The sequence below is a fragment of the Podarcis tiliguerta genome (assembly GCF_965153285.1).
Source record: "Podarcis tiliguerta genome assembly, chromosome: 3".
Lineage (NCBI taxonomy): Eukaryota > Metazoa > Chordata > Lepidosauria > Squamata > Lacertidae > Podarcis > Podarcis tiliguerta.
The window spans coordinates 13872873-13894816 of record NC_139536.1 but is presented as its reverse complement, the minus strand read 5'-3'; the positions used below and the strand labels follow the sequence as shown (position 1 = coordinate 13894816).

At 46.1% G+C, this 21944-nt stretch overlaps 1 protein-coding gene across 48 annotated transcripts in view; it reads right to left on the bottom strand.

The window, feature by feature from the left end:
- NRXN1 (neurexin 1) overlaps nt 1-21944 on the bottom strand; it is a 977330-nt gene that overhangs the window by 522727 nt on the left and 432659 nt on the right. For all 48 annotated transcript variants that reach the window (XM_083432435.1, XM_083432438.1, XM_083432439.1 and 45 more), the window contains one exon: nt 9330-9768. In XM_083432435.1, coding sequence (XP_083288561.1) covers nt 9330-9768 — 439 coding nt within the window. The remainder of the gene's footprint in view (nt 1-9329; nt 9769-21944) is intronic.

Sequence of the window (21944 nt, the reverse complement as noted above, 5' to 3'; positions counted from 1 at the left end):
TAGCAAACCTGCATGGTCTAAACCAGGCCTTGTCAACCTGGTCCCTACTGCCCACTAGTGGGCGATTCAGGATTCAGGATTCTAGGTGGGTGGTAGGGGATTCTACGGCACAAGTAGGCTGGTACTCAGGCTGAGACCCTACCTGCCCACTGATTGTCTCAATAGAGTGGTGCATGCTCTGGTTATCTCCCACTTGGACTACTGCAATGCACTCTATGTGGGGCTACCTTTGAAGGTGACCCAGAAACTACAACTAATCCAGAATGCGGCAGCTAGACTGGTGACTGAGGGCGGCTGCCAAGACCACAGAACACCGGTCTTGAAAGACCTACACGGGCTCCCAGTATGCTTCTGAGCACAATTCAAAGTGTTGGTGCTGACCTTTAAAGCCCTAAACGGCCTTGGCCCAGTATAGCTGAAGGAGCGTCTCCACCCCCATCGTTCTGCCCGGACACTGAGGTCCAGTGCCAAGGGCCTTCTGGTGGTTCCCTTGCTATGAGAAGCCAAGTTACAGGGAACCAGGCAGAGGGCCTTCTCGGTAGTGGCACCCGCCCTGTGGAACGCCCTCCCACAAGATGAAAAAGAGAACAACAACTAGCAGACTTTTAGAAGACATCTGAAGGCAGCCCTGTTTGTTGTTGTTGTTTAGTCGTTTAGTCGTGTCCGACTCTTCGTGACCCCATAGACCAGAGCACGCCAGCCACGCCTGTCTTCCACTGCCTCCCGCAGTTTGGTCAAACTCATGCTAGTAGCTTCGAGAACACTGTCCAACCATCTCGTCCTCTGTCGTCCCCTTACCCTGGTGTTTGTGTGTATGTGTAATGTGGCCCTCCAGGACTCCCCCCAGCCACACACCCTATCACCATGCCACATTCTTCACCGGCCCTGCCTTCCCTCATGTGTACCTTCCTTGAGAGTTTTTTGCCTGTCTGTAATGTGTCCTTCAACTCTAGTAATAGTCCTTGATTGCCTGGATGGAGATTAGAGAGAAATGTGTGTCAAAAGTAGCTTCACTGCATGAAGGTAACATTCACATGGCTCACTCCGCCTACTTTAATCTGTGGCCTTGCCCACCACTGCATATCCTTCAACATGCCTCCAATGAAAATAGGGACTCTGGCCTGGGCTTTGAGGTGCAGCTTCTTCTCCCATTCCAGATGGCTCTGGCAGGCACCCAGCTCTGCCTCCAGCACAGACACAGGGTCACCACCTCAGTGCCTTGTGGTCCTGGAGCTTCAGCCATCTTTCAGCTTCCAGTGACCCTCCCTCCCGGTGCCTACTCCTCTTCCGAGGCCAGGACAGGGACTCAGATGCAGCAACCAACTGACTGAGGAGCAGCAAAATGGTGAAACATTTTCTTAGGGACTTTCTTAGGACCCAGATCTTGTTTTTATAAAAACAGGAAGTGGGGCCATATTGAGTGGGTGTCAGGGAACTGCCATCAGTGTCCGAGGGAGAGAGCAAGCTTCAAAGGGATCCCAGAGAGCGTCCCAGGAGTGGGAGAGGCAGCCCGTCTTCTGGGGAAGAGAATCAACGTAGCTCCAGTGGAGAAGGGGGGCAGATGGGGGAATCGGCAAGGCGGTCCCATGATTCCTTGCCGGGGACCAGTGGGGAGAGGAAGGGTCCTCCGCTGCCTACGCCCTCCTTGCGCAGAAGGCTTCCGCGCAGGGAGAGTAGGTGAAGACTTGGCGTCAAAGAGCTTCTTTGCTGGAAGAAGTTTAAGAAACGCCCACTGACGGATTCTGCCAGCAATTGAGACAGTCACGGGCGAGTGGCTGCCCGGACAGGAAAGGTTCACTAAGGTAACCCAGCCAGAGGTTGGGACAAGCTTACGCACGAGCAACCCCTAGAACCATTACAGTGGGCAAGGCAGAGGGAGTGGGAGACATGTTCTGCCCGGACACTGAGATCCAGCGCCGAGCGATTCTGGTGGATCCTTCGCTGTGAGAAGCCAAGTTACAGGGAACCAGGCAGAGGGCCTTCTTGGTAGTGGCGCCCGCCCTGTGGAACGCCCTTCCACCAGATGTCAAAGAGATAAACAACTACTAGATTTTTAGAAGACATCTAAAGGCAGCCCTGTTTAGGGAGGCTTTCAATGTTTGATGCATTACTGTATTTTAATATTTTGTTGGAAGCCGCCCAGAGTGGCTGGGGAAGCCCAGCCAGATGGGCAGAGTATAAATAATAAATTATTATTATTATATGTGTTAGAGGAATGTGCGGATCTCAACTTCCAGTAACTCGCCGAAACACTACTGAAGGGCCACTTCAGAATTCGTGACTCTGCATGACACAGTGAGAAGCCGTGATGGTTTAAGAGTTTTTGTGACAGTCCCTTCATTTTCAGGGAAGTTGGAGACTATGCCACTGACGTGTGGCTTCCAGAAGGTTGCTTAGAAGGGAATGTGGTCTTCAGGGTGAAAAGGGTTCCCCTATCCCTGGTCTAAATCACTGAGCAATGCTTCCTCAAGCCAAACACTTGTATGACAGCAGGAGCCTTGAACTGGGAGAACTGGAGTGGGAGCCCAGTCGCTTCTCTCTCCCTCTGGTAGCTCAGCCATGCTGGCTACATCCCTTGCACAAAACACCTCTCCAGAGGTGTCTTTGGATTCTATGGGACAGATTTGACCAAGCAGTTGCACTAGTGGGAGCCAGCACTGCTAACACAGTGGAGCTTCCACTTTTCCTCTTTTGTGCCCCCCCATCAGCTCTTGGTGGGGGTCAGGTGAACCCCTAGAACAGCACACAGGGAAGAAGAGGGGATACCATCCCCATCAGGCAAGCAGAGATGTTTTTTGCTGACAGAATAAGCACAATCGCATGACATTACATTCCCTCCCTAGGACTTTCCACTCTAAGAGGCGTGGAGCTAGCCTGGAAACCACTCAAAGGGTTGTTTATCCCTAGAAAGCAAGGGCAATCCATTAAACGTCTTTCATTACTTAAAACTGCAGCGAATAACTACAGCGACTCCTAGATGGCATAAGGGACGGTGGGGAGGGGGACACGCTCCACCCCAGTGGCTTGAAATGGATATCTGTAAAGTGCTGCTCCGAGTGAGAGTGTGATTACTCTAAACCTCTAATTATATACTCCGGAGACAGGCATGTGCCTTTTGCTACCCCTGTAATTTCCAGCGCTTATACTGGAACTCTGACTTTAATTCAAAATCTCAATGACTCCTTAGCCCTTAAATGCTGGCTTAGCCGTGAAAAACCGCTGATACAATCTGGTTTACACTGCCATGCACAACTGGAGTTTGACAAGAATAATAACTTTCCCCTCCTGTTCCGATGTGTAACAGTGGTTTTCCAAAAGGGGGTGAATGGTAGCTGGTTTAGGGGGGAAACCCTTCCATGGTTGTTTTTCCAATATGCCCATGAGATTAACTAAACATTCAAATGACATGCCGTCGCCACAACACCGTTATTAATGCAGACGTGGCGTGTTGCAAAACCCGCAGAGAGCAAAATGCCTTTGCAGTTTGCTTTTGCGGGGAGTTCCACCCTTTGCCTCCTCCCTCTGCTTTCACTGCAAGGTTGGTAGTACTGCAACAGCAGAACATTTCCCATAGGTATGTGTTAATGAACATCTTGAATCATGTTCATTATCTCAGCAATTTAGTTTTCAAAAGTCTCCTTACTACAGCCAAGACATCCCTGCCTAAATGTACTTCTGAAGCTCCTCTCGTCGGTTGTGATCTGTTTCAAAAGCAGAGATAGGAGACAGGGCTCAGCTGCCACGCCCCTCCCCCTTATTCTCTGTACTTATTCTCTTTATTAAGCACTGCTGCAAAATTCTCTAAACTGCTGATCTGCAAATGGAGGATTCTTCCTAGTGGTTTGAATTTGGCCCAGATGGAACTACCTAGCAGTAAACAAATACAAGACATCTGTATGCAATTGCTCTACAATAAACATGCACAGCTCCTGTCTGGAATGCAGTGTTAGATTTTATCAGTATTTGGGTTTGTCTGTTTATTCGCCAGTGCCACCACAACTTTTAGGCTAGAGATTCTGGGCACCTCAGTTGAAGAAGGATATTGACAAGTGTGTGGAGAGGAGGGCAACTGAGAAGATCAAGGGTCTGGAAACCAAGCCTTATGAGGAGAGGTTGAAGGAGCTGGACATGTTTAGCCAGGAGAAGAGGAGACTGAGAGGTGATATGATAGCCATCTGGATATCTGGAAGATAGAGAAAGCTTGTTTTCTGCTTCTCCCAAGGGTAGGTTCTGATCCGATGGATTCACGTTACAAGACATGAGATTCCAACAAAGCATCAGGAAGAACTTTCTGACATGAAGAGCAGAGACAGTGGAATGGACCACCTTGAAAAGTGGTGGATGCTCCATTTTGGAGGTTTTAATCTCCATGGCCATCTCTCTGGGATTCTGTAGCTGCGATTCCTGCATTACAGGGGGCTGGACTAAATAATAATAATAATAATAATAATAATAATAATAATAATAATAATTCATTATTTATACCGTGCCCATCTGGCTGGGCCTCCCCAGCCACTCTGGGCGGCCTCCAACAAAATATTAAAATCAAACATTAAAAGCTTCCCTGAAAAAGGGCTGCCTTCAGATGATTTCTAAAAGTCTGGTAGTTGTTGTCCTCTTTGACATCTGGTGGGAGGGCATTTCACAGGATGGGCGCCACTACTGAGAAGGCCCTCTGCCTGGTTCCCTGTAACCTCACTTCTCACAGTGAGGGAACCACTAGAAGGCCTTCGGTGCTGGACCTCAGTGTCCGGGCTGAAAGATGGGGGTCGAGACACTCCTTCAGGTATACTGGGCTGAGGCCGTTTAGGGCTTTAAAGGTCAGCACCAACACTTTGAACTGTGCTCAGAAACGTACCAATGTAGGTCTTTCAAGACCGATGACCCTTGGGGTCCCTTTCAACTCTACAATTCTGTGATGTGGAACCTCAGGCTGGGGGTTGAATGTGGCCTTCCAGCCCTCTTTATATGAGCCTCAGAAGTCTCTCCAGGCCATACCTGGGACTCTTCCCAGCCCTGATATCTACTCCTTGGAAGGTTTTCAGAAAAGAATGCAGCCATCAACTGAAAATATTTATTGCCCCTGATGATTTAATCATGTAGTCCAAACTGACTGGCTATGCAAACTATGACACAGTCATGTGACTGTGATTCCTGCATTTCAGGAGATTGGACTAGATGACCCTCAGAATCCATTCTAACCTTACAACTGGGGCTTTTTTCAGCTGGAACTCGGTTCCAGCCCCTCTGAGGTGGGCACCATTGCCATTATAAGAGAACAAGGGAAGCGTCCAAGGTGAGTTCCAGAGCTGCTTTTTCTAGAAAAACAGAACTGCCTACAATTCTATGATTCTGTCTTCACTATGGACTCTACAGCTGAGGACCATGCAATGTGGACACTTGTTTTCAAAAGGGGGGGGGGGAATGGCACTCAAGCAGATCACGGGAACTGTAAATAGGCAAGGGGAAATGAGCAGATGAGCAGGTTTTTTTGCTTTGTTTAAGAACCTTCCATCCTCCAAAAAGCGGCAGCTTTCAGACCAAGAATAGCAAACTTCATGAACATTTGGAACAACTCTGGTGTTGCCCTTCTGGGGACCTGCAGCAACAGTGGTAATGCCAGAAACCATGTTACAAACTTGGAGCTTCTGACATTGCCTGAGTGGTATCAGACTGAGCAATTCTGCAGCAGTTTGTGTGCCCTGAGGTGACATTTAAAGGTTGCCGAAGAATATTCAGCTGTTCTCTGAGTTATTCTAATATTGAAGTAAATAAGATTTAAGTGTTTGGCTAAAATGGATCAAATTTCAAGCAGAGGAGAACGGCCGTCCCTTCATCCTATAATGTGGAACAATGTTACAAATTACTGGAATGGTCAGAAAGACGGAAAGGATTGCAAAATGGGGAGAGGAAAAAATAATTCAACATGCTTGCTGACCTAGCAACCAAGAGTTAAGGAAATTAAGAAATCTTATTTAGACATGTCACAGCTTTTTCTTATCTATGGGCACCACTCCGTAGTGGATTTTCAGGCTAGCTAGAGATATGCAAGAGCAAAACGTCACAAGAGACACAGCACATAGATCAGCAAGAAACAGATTGCTAATTCATAACAGGGTTCAGGAAAGTACGCAGTTAGGTGCAAACATTGAGCCTGCAACAGCTCTTGTGGATACTCTTAACTGAAGCCTGACAAATTTCAGAAAAGTAGCTGTGTTTGTTCATTTTGCTGTAAAAGACTAAATAAATTTTTGGACGTTACTAACACTTTGTGATGGCCCAAACTTCCCTTAGTCTTTTTCAACAAAAGCAGAACTAACACAAAACCAAAGTTTAGTGTTGCATACTATAATTCTTCTTCCATCCCTTGTTAAACCTAACCTCGGTTTCTAGGTAGGGTGAGTGGAGTGAAACAACCCTGTGGTTTGGTTGAAAAGAGCCATACCGGGAGATGACAATGGGAGAGGCAAGCTTGTGCATGTAACACTAAACTGTGGTTTAGATCTAAAATTGCCAGGGTGCTCTAAAGAATACTGGCTCTCTCCCACAACAGCTCATGCCATAACATCCTTTTAAAAAACAGTCTTTAAAGGCGCTAAAATGCTCTTTGTAGCTTTGGAGTTCACGTGGGGTTTATCAATGCTTTATTAACAGAAAGCAAACAAACAACAGCAGCACCCATCCTCCCAAAACCAAACTCAGCATCCTGCCATGACCCAAACTCAGAAGGAGTAGCAGGTGGGAGGAATGAGAAGCACAGTGAGAGAGAGAGAGTAAGAGAGAAGGAAATGCAAAAGTAGAAGAAAAAACAGGGATGAAGAGAAGGTGTGGTGAGCCAATTGAGATGCCTGGAAATACAAAACAAATGAACAAACATGCTCTGAGAGTTTTGGTCAGATCCTGCTGAAATTGGTGCTAGCCTCACAGCAATTAAAAGCTATATGCTATTTCGCTGTAAGCCACAGAAGGTTCCCTGTCAAGGTTTTGAAATGTGTGGCGTTGATGATTTCCAGTGCTAGAGGGCAAAGTGTTTAGCTTTCAAAGCAGCTTGCAACAGCTACTGTTTTTGACATATATCCCCATATAGAGACGATGTGTTCTTTCCAAATTAGGGGAAGAGATGAACATATGATGGCTGTATCGGTAACAAAGCTTGTTCGCTATTCTACTATCCAGGGATTCAGCTACATTAGTCAAAATGCAGCGTTATAAATGCGTTATAACACTGTGACACCAAATGGCACTGTAGAGCTGAAATCGTAACTCGGTGATATTTTCAACTGTGAGCTTTACAACGGTTTTCTGCACAGCATTTTCAGAGAGTTTTTTATTGTTACGTAGATTTAGCCTAAATTGTGTCATTATATAGTTTAGCCACTTGATGGCACTGGACTCAGTTGTATGGCAGGGATGGAGAGTCAGGAGTTCCTGTTGCCATTCTGTTCTTGTTGGAAGGAGACAATAAAGTTATTCTCTAGCTTCCTGGCTAGTCATCTAAGCCTTCCAAAGCATTTGCAGAGTGGAATTTTGATAGGACAAGCCTATCGCATATGACCTGAAGTTTCTCCAGGCTCAGCACATCTCCAGCAGAAGATGCAGCCCTAGAGTTCTCTGTAATCTATCAGGTATAAGTACAGTGGTACCTCGGGTTACATACGCTTCAGGTTACAGACGCTTCAGGTTACAGACTCTGCTAACCCAGAAATAAGATTCAGGATAAGAACAGAAATCGTGCTCCGGCGGCCCGACGGCAGTAGGAGGCCCCATTAGCTAAAGTGGTGCTTCAGGTTAAGAACAGTTTCAGGTTAAGAACAGACCTCCAGAACGAATTAAGTACTTAACCCGAGGTACCACTGTATGGTCAAAATGCTGAGGGAGGCTGTCAAAATCCTTATTCTAGGTTCCCACTAGTACAACAAGGCCTCAAAAAACCCCAATCTGCTCCAGGAGATCAGTCAGGCAAGGAAACAGAAATGCTTGCACCCACTCCTTAGCACTGTGTCGAATACAACACATTAATTTCAATGGGTCTGCTCTGAGCGTAATTTAGTCATATACAAGCCAGTGCTGCTGTTGCCCCAAAATTCCAGATACTGTATAAAAAATTGAAGAACACGGGTTCTAGCTGCAGACATACCATCTAAGATACGCAGAGTGGCAGGGAAAAGTGAAGTAAAAGAAGAGAAGGGTAAATCAAGGAGCCCAAGTGTTTTCTCCCAGGAGTGGAAAAGCCATTTGGGGAGGCAATCTTAAGTGGGAATAAAATATCAAGAAGGGCAGTGTTAAGGCACCTCTCCTGCCTGCCATTCATTCACTCTTTATTTCATCCTCTCTCCTTTATTTCAGCCCCTCTTTATTAAAGCCTTTTCTTTAACATTCTACCAGCGAGGAGAACCTTGGATCTGTCCATCACACGCAATTTGGCCTTCGCACTATAAATTCCAAGAACACCGTGATGTCATAAATTGCAGTCCTATTATGCAGCACAATGGTTATATATCACCACATTCCATTTTACACTTAGCAGAAACTTGGCTTGGGAGCGCACTGTCGTTGTTAGGAGAAATATTGCAACACAGACTAACATATTCTTCTAACTAATAGCTTTTTGGATTAATTGCCAAAGCCAAATCAATTGCAAGCGGGGTGAGAGAAAAAGGCTCCACAGCAAACAAATGGCTGTCGCTGGAAAGAGGAGTTCTATCTCTTGCCTTCTTCCTCTTTGCCAGTGACTAGTGCTACAAAATCATGGTTCCAAGTCTCCCTGGCCATCTTCCATTGCACTAGGTGCTGCTTGCAGGGACAAGGAAATGTGGGAGTACAGTAAGACACAGTGGCGTAGCGTGGGTTGTCAGCACCCGGGGCAAGGCAAGTAATTTGCGCCCCCCCCGCGCTGCACTGTCCCTCCCCCAGATAGTCCCTCACTCTCTCTCCGCACCGCACCGCATGCCTGGCACCCAACCCCTCCACAGTGGGCGGCGACCCGGCGGCTTGGATCGGATTCGCACAGCCAGCACTGCAGTGAGAGAGAGTGAGTGAGCCAGGTAGGGGCAGAGAGCTGCGAGTGCGAGCGCCCCCCCCCCAGATGTTGCGCCCGGTGCGGCTGGCCCCCCTGCACCCCCCACGCTACGCCACTGGTAAGACATTGCCAAGGAGAGAGAGAGAGAGAGAGAGAGAGAGACTGAGATTCAGGGATGCTGTTTTTTGATGCACCACCTGCACCTGTCATAATGACTTCAAAGGATGTCACTATATTGCAGTAGCAATCGCAACACACAACGCCCTTGCTATTTTGTCTACAATACACAGAAGGGTAAACCCAAACTTACCAGATCGTCCGTCTCTTTGAAAGTCAACGTGGTACCATTCACCGTCATTCACCTTCTTTTGCAAAGCTTTTGTTTTAATCGTACCAGAACCCATGTCCAGCAGCAGGTAGAGGTGGCCATCAAGCATCTCAATGGCAAAGAAGTCAACTTTGACCATTTGTGGGTGTTTAGCATCTTTCTGATGCCGCGGTTTGCCGTGGCTAAAAAGTATCAGCCCATTTGGCTCGGTGGTGCGGAAATCAAACGATATTGAGCCCGTTTTCTTGGCGTTCCACTTTGGCAAAGAGATAAAAGATTCTGGTGTTTCAAAAGTGATTGGATCCAAGGTTGCCACGTTTTCACATTTAAATGCTACTACACCGTGGATCTTCATCTTAGGATCTCCTTGTTTGGCAAGTCGAGACAGTTCCAGCCTTACATCGTTGTTTTTGTATACAACCTGCAAGCAAAGAACAGCAGTTACTGGATTGAATTTAACTGCACAAGGAAGAATGAATGTTAACTTCTGTAATTCCATTTTTGAAATTAATAAAAGCGGCACACATTTTACAAAACCTCATGTTATCAGGACCAGCCACACTCTTACGAAGATCCATGTTAAATATCCACGTTGCCCTCTCCCCACTCCTCACGGTGTGTCCTGAATCCAGACTTTAAAAGTCTGTATGCAGCTCAGACATTCTCGCTACAGTTTTGATGCTGCAGTTTGGTGTCAAACCTCAGCAATCTTCCAATCCTTTGGCCATCATCCAACCATCCATTGAGGTATATTTCAGCTCCCACCTTCTTCCCTCCATCTTGCAATGATGGAAGTACAATAGTACCTTGGTTTTCGAATACCTCCATAGTCGAACATTTTGGAACTTGAACGCCAAAAACCCAGAAGTAAATGCCTTAGTTTTCAAACGTGCCTTGTAAGTCAGACAGGTTTTGGAAATCGAATGGACTTCCAGAATGGATTAAGTTCAAAAACCAAGGTAGCACTGTATGTACTGGTTTCACTCCCCTATTCCCACCCCCCTATAAAAGACTGCAACTTCTTATTCAACAGCTATGTTGAGAGTATTTCACCCTCAACACCCCATAAGCACAGGAGCCCTTTGTGCATTTGTTGTTCTGTATACATAGGGACGTGGGTGGCGCTGTGGGTAAAAGCCTCAGCGCCTAGGGCTTGCCGATCGAAAGGTCAGCGGTTCAAATCCCCGCGGCGGGGTGCGCTCCCGTTGTTTGGTCCCAGCGCCTGCCAACCTAGCAGTTCGAAAGCACTCCCGGGTGCAAGTAGATAAATAGGGACCGCTTACTGGCGGGAAGGTAAACGGCGTTTCCGTGTGCGGCTCTGGCTCGCCAGAGCAGCGATGTCACGCTGGCCACGTGACCCGGAAGTGTCTCCGGACAGTGCTGGCCCCCGGCCTCTTGAGTGAGATGGGCGCACAACCCTAGAGTCTGTCAAGACTGGCCCGTATGGGCAGGGGTACCTTTACCTTTACCTATACATAGGTTCTCTCTGCCTCATGCAAATGGTCCCAATAACTATCCAAAAGCCTTGGTAGCCGTTTTGAAGTATATAAAATGCTTGTGCATTGGGAGAACATCACCCTGAAAGAACCTTGATGTAGTAAAATCTCTTCCTACCCTGCCATTGCCCAGAGTTTGTGGGCACTGGGAGGAAAGCATACAGACAAACAGAAGCAAATTAAGACAACCTCAATGGGATTTTAGAGGAAGACTACATATGATTGGGTCATGGGCATTTTTCAAAATTGATTAAAAATATTGTAATGAGTTGTTTTACCTATGTTTTACCTTTGTTCTCTATAAGTTATGCTAATACCCTGAATGTCGTGGTAATAATTCATTCCAAATTATCGTGCATAACAAAAATAAATAGGCATATTGGCAGCTTGGGGGGGGGGGGGCGACCCACAAGTAAAAAGAATGGCTTTGTAACATAAAATCTGAGTAATCTGAATAAGTCCCCTGCACATCTAAGCTCAGCTTTTGCTCAATACACATAATCCATACCTTTGAGCCCTTTTAGAAGGTAAGTGACCGGACACATCATCCATTTTGGGTTATTTTAAAACATGTATATATCGCCTTCCCAAATAAGAATTCTTTCAAAGCACCTTATATACTAAAGGCAGAGCATACCGACTGCAGCAAAATAAAACAGTGCCTCCTGAAACTCCATTCAAATCGATAGTTTGATTAAATGTAGCATATAAAAACAGCAGCAAATCATTCCCTACAAAGCTACTAGAAGCAGCTTTCTGAAAATACTGGCGTTATGGTGCACTTGTGGGTGACAACAGGCAAGGAGTTCCATGGATGTGGAGCCACCACAAAAAATAATGTCCTGCAATTCACAGCACTATTGTAGGGCTGGTGAACATGCCACGCCCCTTCATATAGACTGCTGTGAAGCTGTCATTGTACTTCCCAAGACAAAATTCTCTACACAATCAAACCTATCTGTGTAATAAATTCTAGCCTGTAGACCTATAGCTACAATAGATCTATTCCTGCACAGTTGATTTTGCTAGCAAATAAGCCGCGACTGGTTTGCTGCCACCAGGTAACACCCTAACTCAGCTCTGCCAAAGATGCGCCATTATAATCTGCTCATCGCAGGTCAGCCAGGGCTCAGCCAGACTAGAAAGGGTGTTGGGGGGGGGGCAGAGTGTGGCACGACCAGAGAGGGAAGATTTAGGCTGGATCCTAAGGCCATTTAGCTTGAGCACATGACCTGGCATAGAACACTTTTTGAAAGGCTTGCTTTCCTTCTGCCAAGCTTTGACAGAGCAGCAGCCCAGCTGCTGAATGGGGCTTGGTTCTGGTGTAACTTTATGCCTGCTTCTTGTGCACACAATTGCTCTCTAAATATAATGCTGTGGTCCTTTGCTTGTGGAGAACATGGGCTGGCAAGGGCCATCGCTTTGGGGAAGGGTCATTCACACTATATTACTTATTGTATGTCTTGTTAGACTTGTGACTCAAGTTCTCTGGAACACTGGAACACACATCCATTTAAAAATGAAACTCTCTAACAATAAAGTGGGTATATTGTTAGTAGAACCTCGGTTGTTGAATGTAATCCATTCTGGAAGACCGTTCGACTTCCGAAACGTTCGACAACTGAGGCGCAATTGCCCGCTGGCAAAATCCATTGGAAAAATGGAGAAACGCGCCTCAGAAGCCATTCAACTTCCAAGGTGCATTTGAAAAGCATTCACTTCCAGGTTGCTGACATTAGACTTCCGAAACGTTCAACTTCAGAAGCGTTCGGCAACTGAGGTTCCACTGTACTATCAGTTAAATGTATCAGTTCATTTAGCCAAAAGAAAAAGCCTCAAAGTGACTCGACAAGGTAAAATACAACAAATAAAGCCATGAACAATAAAACAGCCAAAAAACAGAGTGAATGCAATGCCAGCCAACCATTGTATATACTAATTCACACTGAGAGCCACAGCTCAGTGATAAAGATGCTATCCTTTCTCTGAGGAAACAATCCCTGGCACCTCAAGGTAAGGCTGAGAGGGAACCCTATTTGAAAACTTGGGGACCCATGGCCAGTCTTTGGCAATACATACCTGAACAGATTCAATTTCCTAAGTTCCTATGCATCCTAGAACCCGCTCACCACCCCTGAAACTAAGAGGAAGGACAGGATCTCTCCACGTCTTCAACACCTGTCAACCCTTTAGCTAGATTGAAATAAAAGTGGCTTTGTTATTCACCCACTTAATGGCAGACCAACTCTGTGTTACAAATACGTCTGTGAATGTGACGTGAAGGCTGGCAACCCTGCCATGTAGATGACAGCAGTGCCTGGAGACAGTCAGGTCGTGTATCCCCAACAGTGACCAGAGAAGGAATGGCTGCTGGGAGGAGTGCAGAGAGAAGAAACACCGTGATGCATTTGCAGCAGCACAACTGGACTCCTTCATCTGCCCCAGCTGCAATAAAACATGTCTCTTCTGCATTGGTCTGCACTGCCACAGCAAGCGCTGTAACCTTTGGAGGTCTTTAAGCAGAGGCTTGACAAACATATGTCAGGAGTGCTCTGATGGTGTTTCCTGCTTGGCAGGGGGTTGGACTCGATGGCTCTTGTGGTCTCTTCCAACTCTATGATTCTATGAGCAGTCTTCCATCGTTTCCTTGATACAGATGGAAGCCAACAACAACAACGACAAGTGTTTGCTCCAAAATTGTTCTTTTTAGCTAGTTCATCCATATAATCTTGCGGGGGGGGGGGAGGGACAGAAATTGAGTTTCTCACTCCAGAATTAAACTGTGTGGTTTTAAACTTGCTTGCTTAGAAAATTTCTGCACGGGGCTTTCTTCTTCTTCTTCTTCTTTTGCTGATTTAACAAAGTATTAGATTTCTTGCTCCTCTAAACCCTTTATCGCTTTTTCAAGCTTCCCACTTGCCGATATGAAACACACCAAGGTCAGATTCTACATGTTAACCTCATTTTAAGCACCGCTTTGGCTCTGTGTCCTTGAAACTAGGACTTAATGGCAACCTTGTTAGCTATGAAGCAATGCCGTTGGGAAGCCAATAGGACTGATATCAAGCGAGAGCGAAGCCAGCCCAACAGAAGTGGAGAGAAATTAACAGGATGCAGTCTACTTAATTCTTTCCAACATCAAAGACCGACTGAAGATTATTTTGATAAAACTGAAAGGCAGTATTGGATAAAGATTTAATCAGCCAGCCTTACAAGTAAGTGTTCATTCTCCAGTGCAGACATTCATTTTCTTACTGCATTTTTAAAAAGAAAACTGGTCACACTATTCATACCTTAGGGCAAATTGCTTTGCAAAAGTGTGTATATAGGGAGAAATTGGCACTATGATGCTGGCTAATTTTCATGAGCCCCACCCCCTGCAATAAACTGGCAAACTGATATGAATATGTCAGGAAAAGAACTTTAGATTGTAAAAATAGAAAAATTAGGGAAGCTGAAATTGACAAGATTGGCCCATCTGTGTACTTTACAACATTGTATTCCTTCCTTGCCAAGAATGGTACTTGGCTTTAATTCTGGAGTTCTAACAAGTTATTGTTAGCTTCATCCCATTCCCTGCTTTCCAGGAGCCCTCGGTACCCCAGATCAGGGGGTCTCTCAGTCAGGGGCAGACCTTGGTAATGTGCCACCCTGTGAGAGGCCAACATTTGACACCCTCCCCACAGCCCTTGCAGCATCAGCTTAAGCTGGGTAAACAAGGTAGGGCCCTAGAGCCTTCATGTATCGTTCTCAATGCCCAGTAAGTGGTTGTCCGGCTTTGGGAAGGAGGCAGAAGGACTCTAAGACCCTGCCAGAGCCTGTTGAGGTTTGTGAGAAACTGCAGCTTTGAAGAGGACAATTAGTGAGTTGGCAAGAAGCCAAGTTAAGCAAGAGTACTGAGAAAGTATGCTTGGAGATAGGGAAGCCTATAAACAGGTGATGATTGGCTAAAAGTTTTCCCTTATAAGCAGCAGCTTGGTGTTGGTATTCAGAGGTTGGTGTGTAGAGTTTGAATCGAGTCTGTGTATATAGTAACTTGTACAAAGCTGTGCTATACTCTGTATATAATAAAAGCAAATACAAATCAAGTTACTGTTCAGCACATTATGTTCCTGAGTCGTCATCCTGGACTACACGGACTAAGCAGGCAGTAGCAGAGAGTTTTGGTTGAGATCCATCAACAGAGCCCTCATGCCCTCTTCCCAAAGCCAGGCAAGCGCCTACTGGGCTTTGAGAAGACACCCTGCTCAGCTGCATATCTAGTGCCTCTGCACCGCTCACGCTGCCCTAAACCCACCCCTATCCCAAATAGTTCCAAGTACCTCTTTTATCACTCTGTTTGTTTTGTTTTATATACACCGTGTCTCCTCCTGCCTTCTCTCATATGGGTCTTCTGAATCCCCCGGCTGTATGCTTTTTCAGTCTTCTCCCTCTTTCTGGCTTGCTAATAGGACTGACAACTCTAGACCCTTCTGTCCTAGACTCTAGAACCCTTCTGTGGTGTTACTCTTCCTCCTTCCCAAGATCCTTGCCCTCACGCAGGCAGACAAAATTCATTGGGTAGCCTACCTCTTTTCTGCCACTCCAATTCCCCTCCTCATTCTCCTCCCTGCCTGGACCCAGAGAGCAAGCTCTCAGACTGGCCTTTTATCTTCCGGAGGATGCTCTCAGCATCCTCATCTACTTCAGGCTCCCATTTCTCAGCTATGTGTGGGCTCAGCTGCTGAGTCAAGCGGGGAGTGCCAGCATCTGCTGGAATCCATTCACAGTTACGTAGAATCACAGAACTGTAGAGTTGATAGGGATCCCAAGGATCACATAGTCCTGCAATCACAACTAAAGAATCCCTGTCAGTCGCCCATCCAACTTCTGTTTAAAAGCCTCCAGTTAAGGCTAGTCAATCACCTTCTGAGTGAGGTAGTCTATTCCACTATTGAACAGCTCTTCCTGTCGGAAAATTCTTCCTAGCGTTCAGTAAGTGGGTACATATATACAGTGGATGCTCGGGTTGTGAACGTGGTCCGTGCGGGATGCACGTTTGCAACCTGCAGCGTTCACAACCCGCAGTGGCACATCTGCAACCCGCAAAGCGCGATGTCAGAGAACTGCCATCAGCTCAGAGGCGAGAGATGGAAGGGCAGTTGTGTTATAGGGAGCCTCTGAAAATCTTGCGAAGCAGTTCCTCTTCCGGCGAGGAGGGAAGCCCCACCTCCGGTGGAGAAGAAGTGAAGGAGCCAGAGGATGCTAGGGAGAGCCTTAACACTGAGCCTGACCAAGCCGGAGAGGTGGGAAGTGCGCCCTTGCCAGCGCCCATTCTGTGCAGTAGTCTTTGGCGCAGGGAGGGTCGGAAAAGGCTGGGGGTGACATGACTTTTATGCTGGGGGAGGTACAAAAACTAACCACTCCCAGATTCTGCTAGTGAGTGAGCCAGACATGAGCTTACGACGCTCTTCACTGTAAATAGTTTGCACCAAGAATAAAGCCTGTAAAAGACAGGTTGGAGTCCCGCCTGGTTACTCTCGAGCAACCAGCACAGCCTTGACACGCGATTTAGCACTTCTGCGCATGTGCAACTGCTGAAACCCGGAAGCAACCCGTTCCAGTACTTCCGGGTTTCGGCAGGTCCATAACCCAAAAAAACGCAACCTGAAGCGTCTGTAACCCAAGGTATGACTGTACAAAGATGGGTGCCACAATTTTGTAGCCGTGGAGGAAAAGTGCAGAACACTGTATGGCCACTTCCTAAGACTTCAGTTTCTAGAAACAGATGTGGAAACATATAAGACTGGGTAGTGGGAGTTTTAAACTATCATCCCTCCAGAGCTTTGTCAGAAACGACTTCTGCCAGGAACATCTGGGAAACAGACTGCCTACGTGCCCAGCTGAGAAGATGTTCTTCCCCAAAAGGAGAAAAACATTTGGGCCTAGTTGCTAAGCAGCACACTTCAAGGTGAGAAGAGAGAGATATCATCCCCTATGGTCACCATAGAGACTTTGAAGAACAGCAGTTAGAACACTCACGGCATCTATAATATCTGGACTTCTGACATTTTACACCATCATCCCCCTAGAGACTCCACCACTCACCATTGCCTTAAAAAAAATCTCATTGTATGGAGTTAGTTAGCTGGAGTTAGTATTCTTCTGAGTACCATTTACTGGGAACCACAAGTGTCCTGCTTGGAGGATTCCTATAGGCTGACCACTGCGAGAACGAGGTTGGACCAGATAGGCTCTTGGCCTAATCCAGCAGGGCTGTTCTTATGTTCTTATAAGAGTGGTATAATAAGATTTCCAGTGTTTGGAAGGCAGTGCTTCAAAGTCCTTATACCTTCCCATGAGAAGCTAAACAGCAGAATATGGCTTTTAAAAAGCCCTGCAGAATCAATCATGTTCAATTAGAACAGCTAAGATAAAGGTCAAGCACAATATGGATGTGAAATTCCAGGGCCACATTAAAATTATGCATTTCACAGCTCCACTAGAAAACACAGCCTGTGCATTGCTAGTTCACAAAATGAAATTTCCTCTGTATGCAAGCATACAAATTACTTTGACACTAGCAAAAATGTAAACATGCTAAAGCTGCAATCCTATACCCACATTCCTGAGAGTAAGTCTCCATTGGTTGTAATGGGGCCTACCTCTCTATAAGACATTCTAGTCTCTCAGCCTTGCTCTGTGCTAGCTTATCAAATTTATGAATGAAATACTTTTATTTGTCTCTTCTTCCCACCCAGTCACATTTTTTTTTTCTAACAAGTGAGTGGAACTGGCAGGTAATGCATCAAGAACAATAAACTAAACTTCCCAGTATCACCTTAGAGACCAACTAAGTTTGAAGCTGTCTGCGGACAAAAGCCGGCTCCCTCGGCCTATAGAGCGAGAAGAGTGCCACAACCCCAGAGTTGTCCACAACCAGACCAAACAGTCAGGGGTACCTTTACCTTTAAGTTTGTTATTGGTGTGAGCTTTCATGTGCATGCACACTTCTTCAGATAGTAAGGTGCTCCTGGAAGGAATTTTTTTTTATTTTGTTTCGACTACAGCAAACCAACACGGCTACCTACCTGTAACTAAAACTAAACTTTGTTTTATTCACATGTTTTTCTCTTACGCTGGTACGCAACCATAATAAATTTTGGTGATGATGATGATGATGAAACAAACTAAGCCTTAATAGAATTATAACAGACCAACCCAGACTCTGTGATCATCATCTGAGACCCTTCTTTGTGGGCCTCCTCCACAGGAGGTCTGGAGGTCTGCAACATGAGAAGAACAGGCCTTTTCTGTGGTGGCTCCACACTTGTGAAATGCCCTCCCTAGGGAGGTTCTCCTGGCACCTTCATTGCATATCTTTAGGAACCAGGTGAAAATGTTCCTCTGTAACCAGGTCTTGGGCTGATTAAACAATCTATGGCCATTTAAATGTTTTTGTGGAAGTGGGGTTATTGATTTGCTTTTGTCTGTTTGTTTTGTTATGTATTATGTGGTCTTACTTTGTAATTTCATGTTGTGAACTGCCCTGTGACTGGAATGACTGGAAAGACGAGAAACCAAAATGGGCAGATACGTAAGTTCCTATACACTTGCAAAAATCAGCCTGCAAAAGCAAGTTCCATTGAATTCATTAGGGATTATTGCTAGGTACATAGAGCTGGGATGGCAGTCTCAGGGAGCAATTGTGTGCACAAGAAGCTGGTTTAAAGAAAGGCGGTGTAAGTGAAACTGGGGTGTAAATTTATAGTGGATCCAAACACTGTTCAAGAGCTGGGCTGCTGCTGCTGCTTTGCCTAAGCTTGGAAGAGAGAAAACAAGCCTTTGAAATAAAAGTAACTCGCAGCTTACACACATTTAACTTGTGTGCATTCAGCTGTACGTGCTTGGCAAAATGTTTTCTTTTTTAAATTAAAAAGGGGCAGAAAGGGAACTGGAAACCGCCCAACAGACTTTGCAGTCCCACCCATAATTGAACCCAATGTGGTTGGATTGTATGGGATTTCAGCTGTAAGAGCTATCCCAGGAACATAACCCCTGTGAAAATGGAGAGTTACCTGTAGTGTTATATACAGTATATGCTGGCTTGGCAGGTCACATGGCTGAGCTGAATGGTCTCAGGATCCAGCCCAAGTCCTACCCCTCTAGTCCCACACCCAGAACACCACTTTCTGGGGAACTTACACCTGCCTTGGTTCAGCCAGCTTCAGCTCAGCTAGCCGAGCCCTGGCTTAGACAGAATGAGCAACTTACACCAGTGTATCTTTGGCTGAGCTGGGGTCTTAATGCTGGCTGAGCCTGGCTGAGCTGGAAATCAGGCAGCTGAGCCGGCAATGAGCTATATCCTAAGCTGCTCACCCTGCTGGATCTTGCCATAGGATTGCCCTCTCATTTATCCACTGGATTTCACACTTGCTGGACGTTCCAGCACTGTTCCCAACTCCAAAGAGTATCGACTTGTATTTTAAAATGCATTGAGAAATGCAGATTTTAAGAGAAAAGGCAAACTAAGCAGTTTATACGCAGATTTTATGAAACAAATCAAGAAATGGCTGTTTCAACTCTATGCAGCGTAACAGGGCTAGCAGACTCTAGCGGCAAAATCTGAAGAACGGTCAGGACAAATCTCAATTTATTTAAGAATGCAAGAATCCTGCTGGATTAAGCCAAGGGCCCATGTAATCAAGCATCCTGTTCCTTTAGTGACCAGTCTGAGGCTTAAGGGACACTGCCTGTGATTCTCTGGAGCATGTTAAGCTACTCTTTTGCCATTTGGGCACTTAGGGATCAGTTACAAAGATGTGTCCAGCTTCAATAAGGCCACATATAATTGAAGAAGAAGAGAAGAAGAAGAAGAAGAAGAAGAAGAAGAAGAAGAAGAAGAAGAAGAAGAGGAGGAGGAGGAGTAGTAGTAGTAGTAGTTTGGATTTAATATCCCACTTTATAACTACCTGAAGGAGTCTCAAAGCGGCTAACATTCTCCTTTCCCTTCCTCCCCCACAACAAACACTCTGTGAGGTGAGTGGGGCTGAGAGACTTCAGAGAAGTGTGACTGGCCCAAGGTCACCCAGCAGCTGCATGTGGAGGAGCGGAGACGCGAACCCGGTTCACCAGATTACGAGTCTACCGCTCTTAACCAACACACCACACTAGCCTAAGTGAAAGAGTCAATGTTTTGTACATTGATGGTCCCAGATTCAGTGTCCCTGGCACCTCTCAGCAGAGGAAGGAAAGATCTCTGGCTTCAGATGCTAAGTGTCAGGGACCATGCGGAGGAGGGTGGCACTGAGTAGGAATGGTGGGAGCCTCCCCCTCCCCCTGCTCCTAATCAGGATCCTGAATCTTCCCAGGAGTAGGGGAACAGCATAGATTCAGAACAGCGGTTTGCAGAGGGACATAGTTCAGAAGACAGAAGTTGGGAAGAACTGGGAGTTGAACAGTTAGGAGAAGAAGAACTGGGAGAGAGAGAGAGAGAGTTCACAGACTCAATGTTGCTAATCAGCCCAAGGTCTAGGAGAGCAAATAAACTGGCAGCACAGAAAGCACAGTGGTTGCGAGATCAGGTTGCAAGATGCGGTAGTGATGTGGGTGACTAGGGGGGAACCCTTAATTGGGAGCACCTTCATTCTGAGGAATGGATGCTTTCTTCTCTTGCTGTGATCATTAAAATCTCTAACTGGTAAGAGACTCCTTTCACTTTGTTCTGCTTATCTACTGCCAAAGGGAGGGGTGAGGAGGAAGCCAAGTCCCTGATGCCTGACACTAAGGCACTGGTGCCAATCCGAATAAACAGCACAGGCTTGGCTATGTGTATTCATATGAGAGAAGCCAACAGAGCTTTGATGAGATCTTGGATAAGATCTATACCATTTCTCGGGGGATCTGGGCACATCCCTACTGCAAAGGAAGCCTTTGAGAATGGTGTTAGCCTGGATAAAACTGCCTGTAACAAATGCATTCTAAATATTATTTGACTTCTGCTGCACACTGTCTGGTGATTTACATGACATTTAGCAACTTGTGTGTAGAAATGTAACAATGACCTTTACCGCCAGCCTTTCCATCTGAGAATCAATAGATGGTTTTACACTAATCCATAAATGTAATCTCTTTTCGAGTGAGAGGAGGGGCGGTGGCCGGAGTGCAGAAGGGTAGCAAGGAGTGATATAAATAAATGGAAGGAAGGACAGTTACACATAGACACTTCTTGGGGCAGAAATATTATCCCTTGCCCAAGGCTAGCCCTACCATTAGGCAGAGTTGGACAACTGCCTCAAGTGGAAGCAGCCTCCTCATCAGTTCCTCCAGCCATCCCTCTCTGCTTGAGGATCATAGACTCATAGAATTGCAGAGTTGGAAGGGAACCCAAGGGTCATCTAGTCCAACCCCCATCAAAGGGTGTCCTATCTAGGAATAGATAAATCTCTCTCTCCTTTTGTTTCTCTCAGTTTATCATTTTTTCTCATTCGTAACATCAGGTAAAGGGACCCCTGACCATTAGGTCCAGTCATGGCTGACTGGGGTTGCGGCACTCATCTCGCTTTACTGGCCGAGGGAGCTGGCGTACAGCTTCCGGGTCATGTGGCCAGCATGACTAAGCTGCTATTGGCGAGCCAGAGCAGCGCACGGAAACACCATTTACCTTCCCGCTGGAACGGTACCTATTTATCTACTTGCACTTTGACGTGCTTTCAAACTGCTAGGTTGGCAGGAGCAGGGACTGAGCAACGGGAGCTCACCCCATCACAGGGATTCGAACCGCCAACCTTCTGATCGGCAAGTCCTAGGCTCTGTGTTTTAACCCACAGCACCACCCGTGTCCCTTTACCACTGTGGTGTTGTTGTTGTTGTTGTTGTTGTTATTATTATTATCATGAAAATTCATCAGCAAATTTCTCCTGCTGTATGTTTGGATGAAAATTTGCCTATTTTAAACATTTCATTGCAGAACAATTTTCCTACGATAATACACTGTGAAATATCATTTTCAGTAATATATGCATCTCTGAGCATACTTTATCCTCTGAGTACATGCATATTTGTACACATTATGTTGCTAAATAACTGCACTGCAAAATTCAGAGAAGTGCCCATTTTGAAA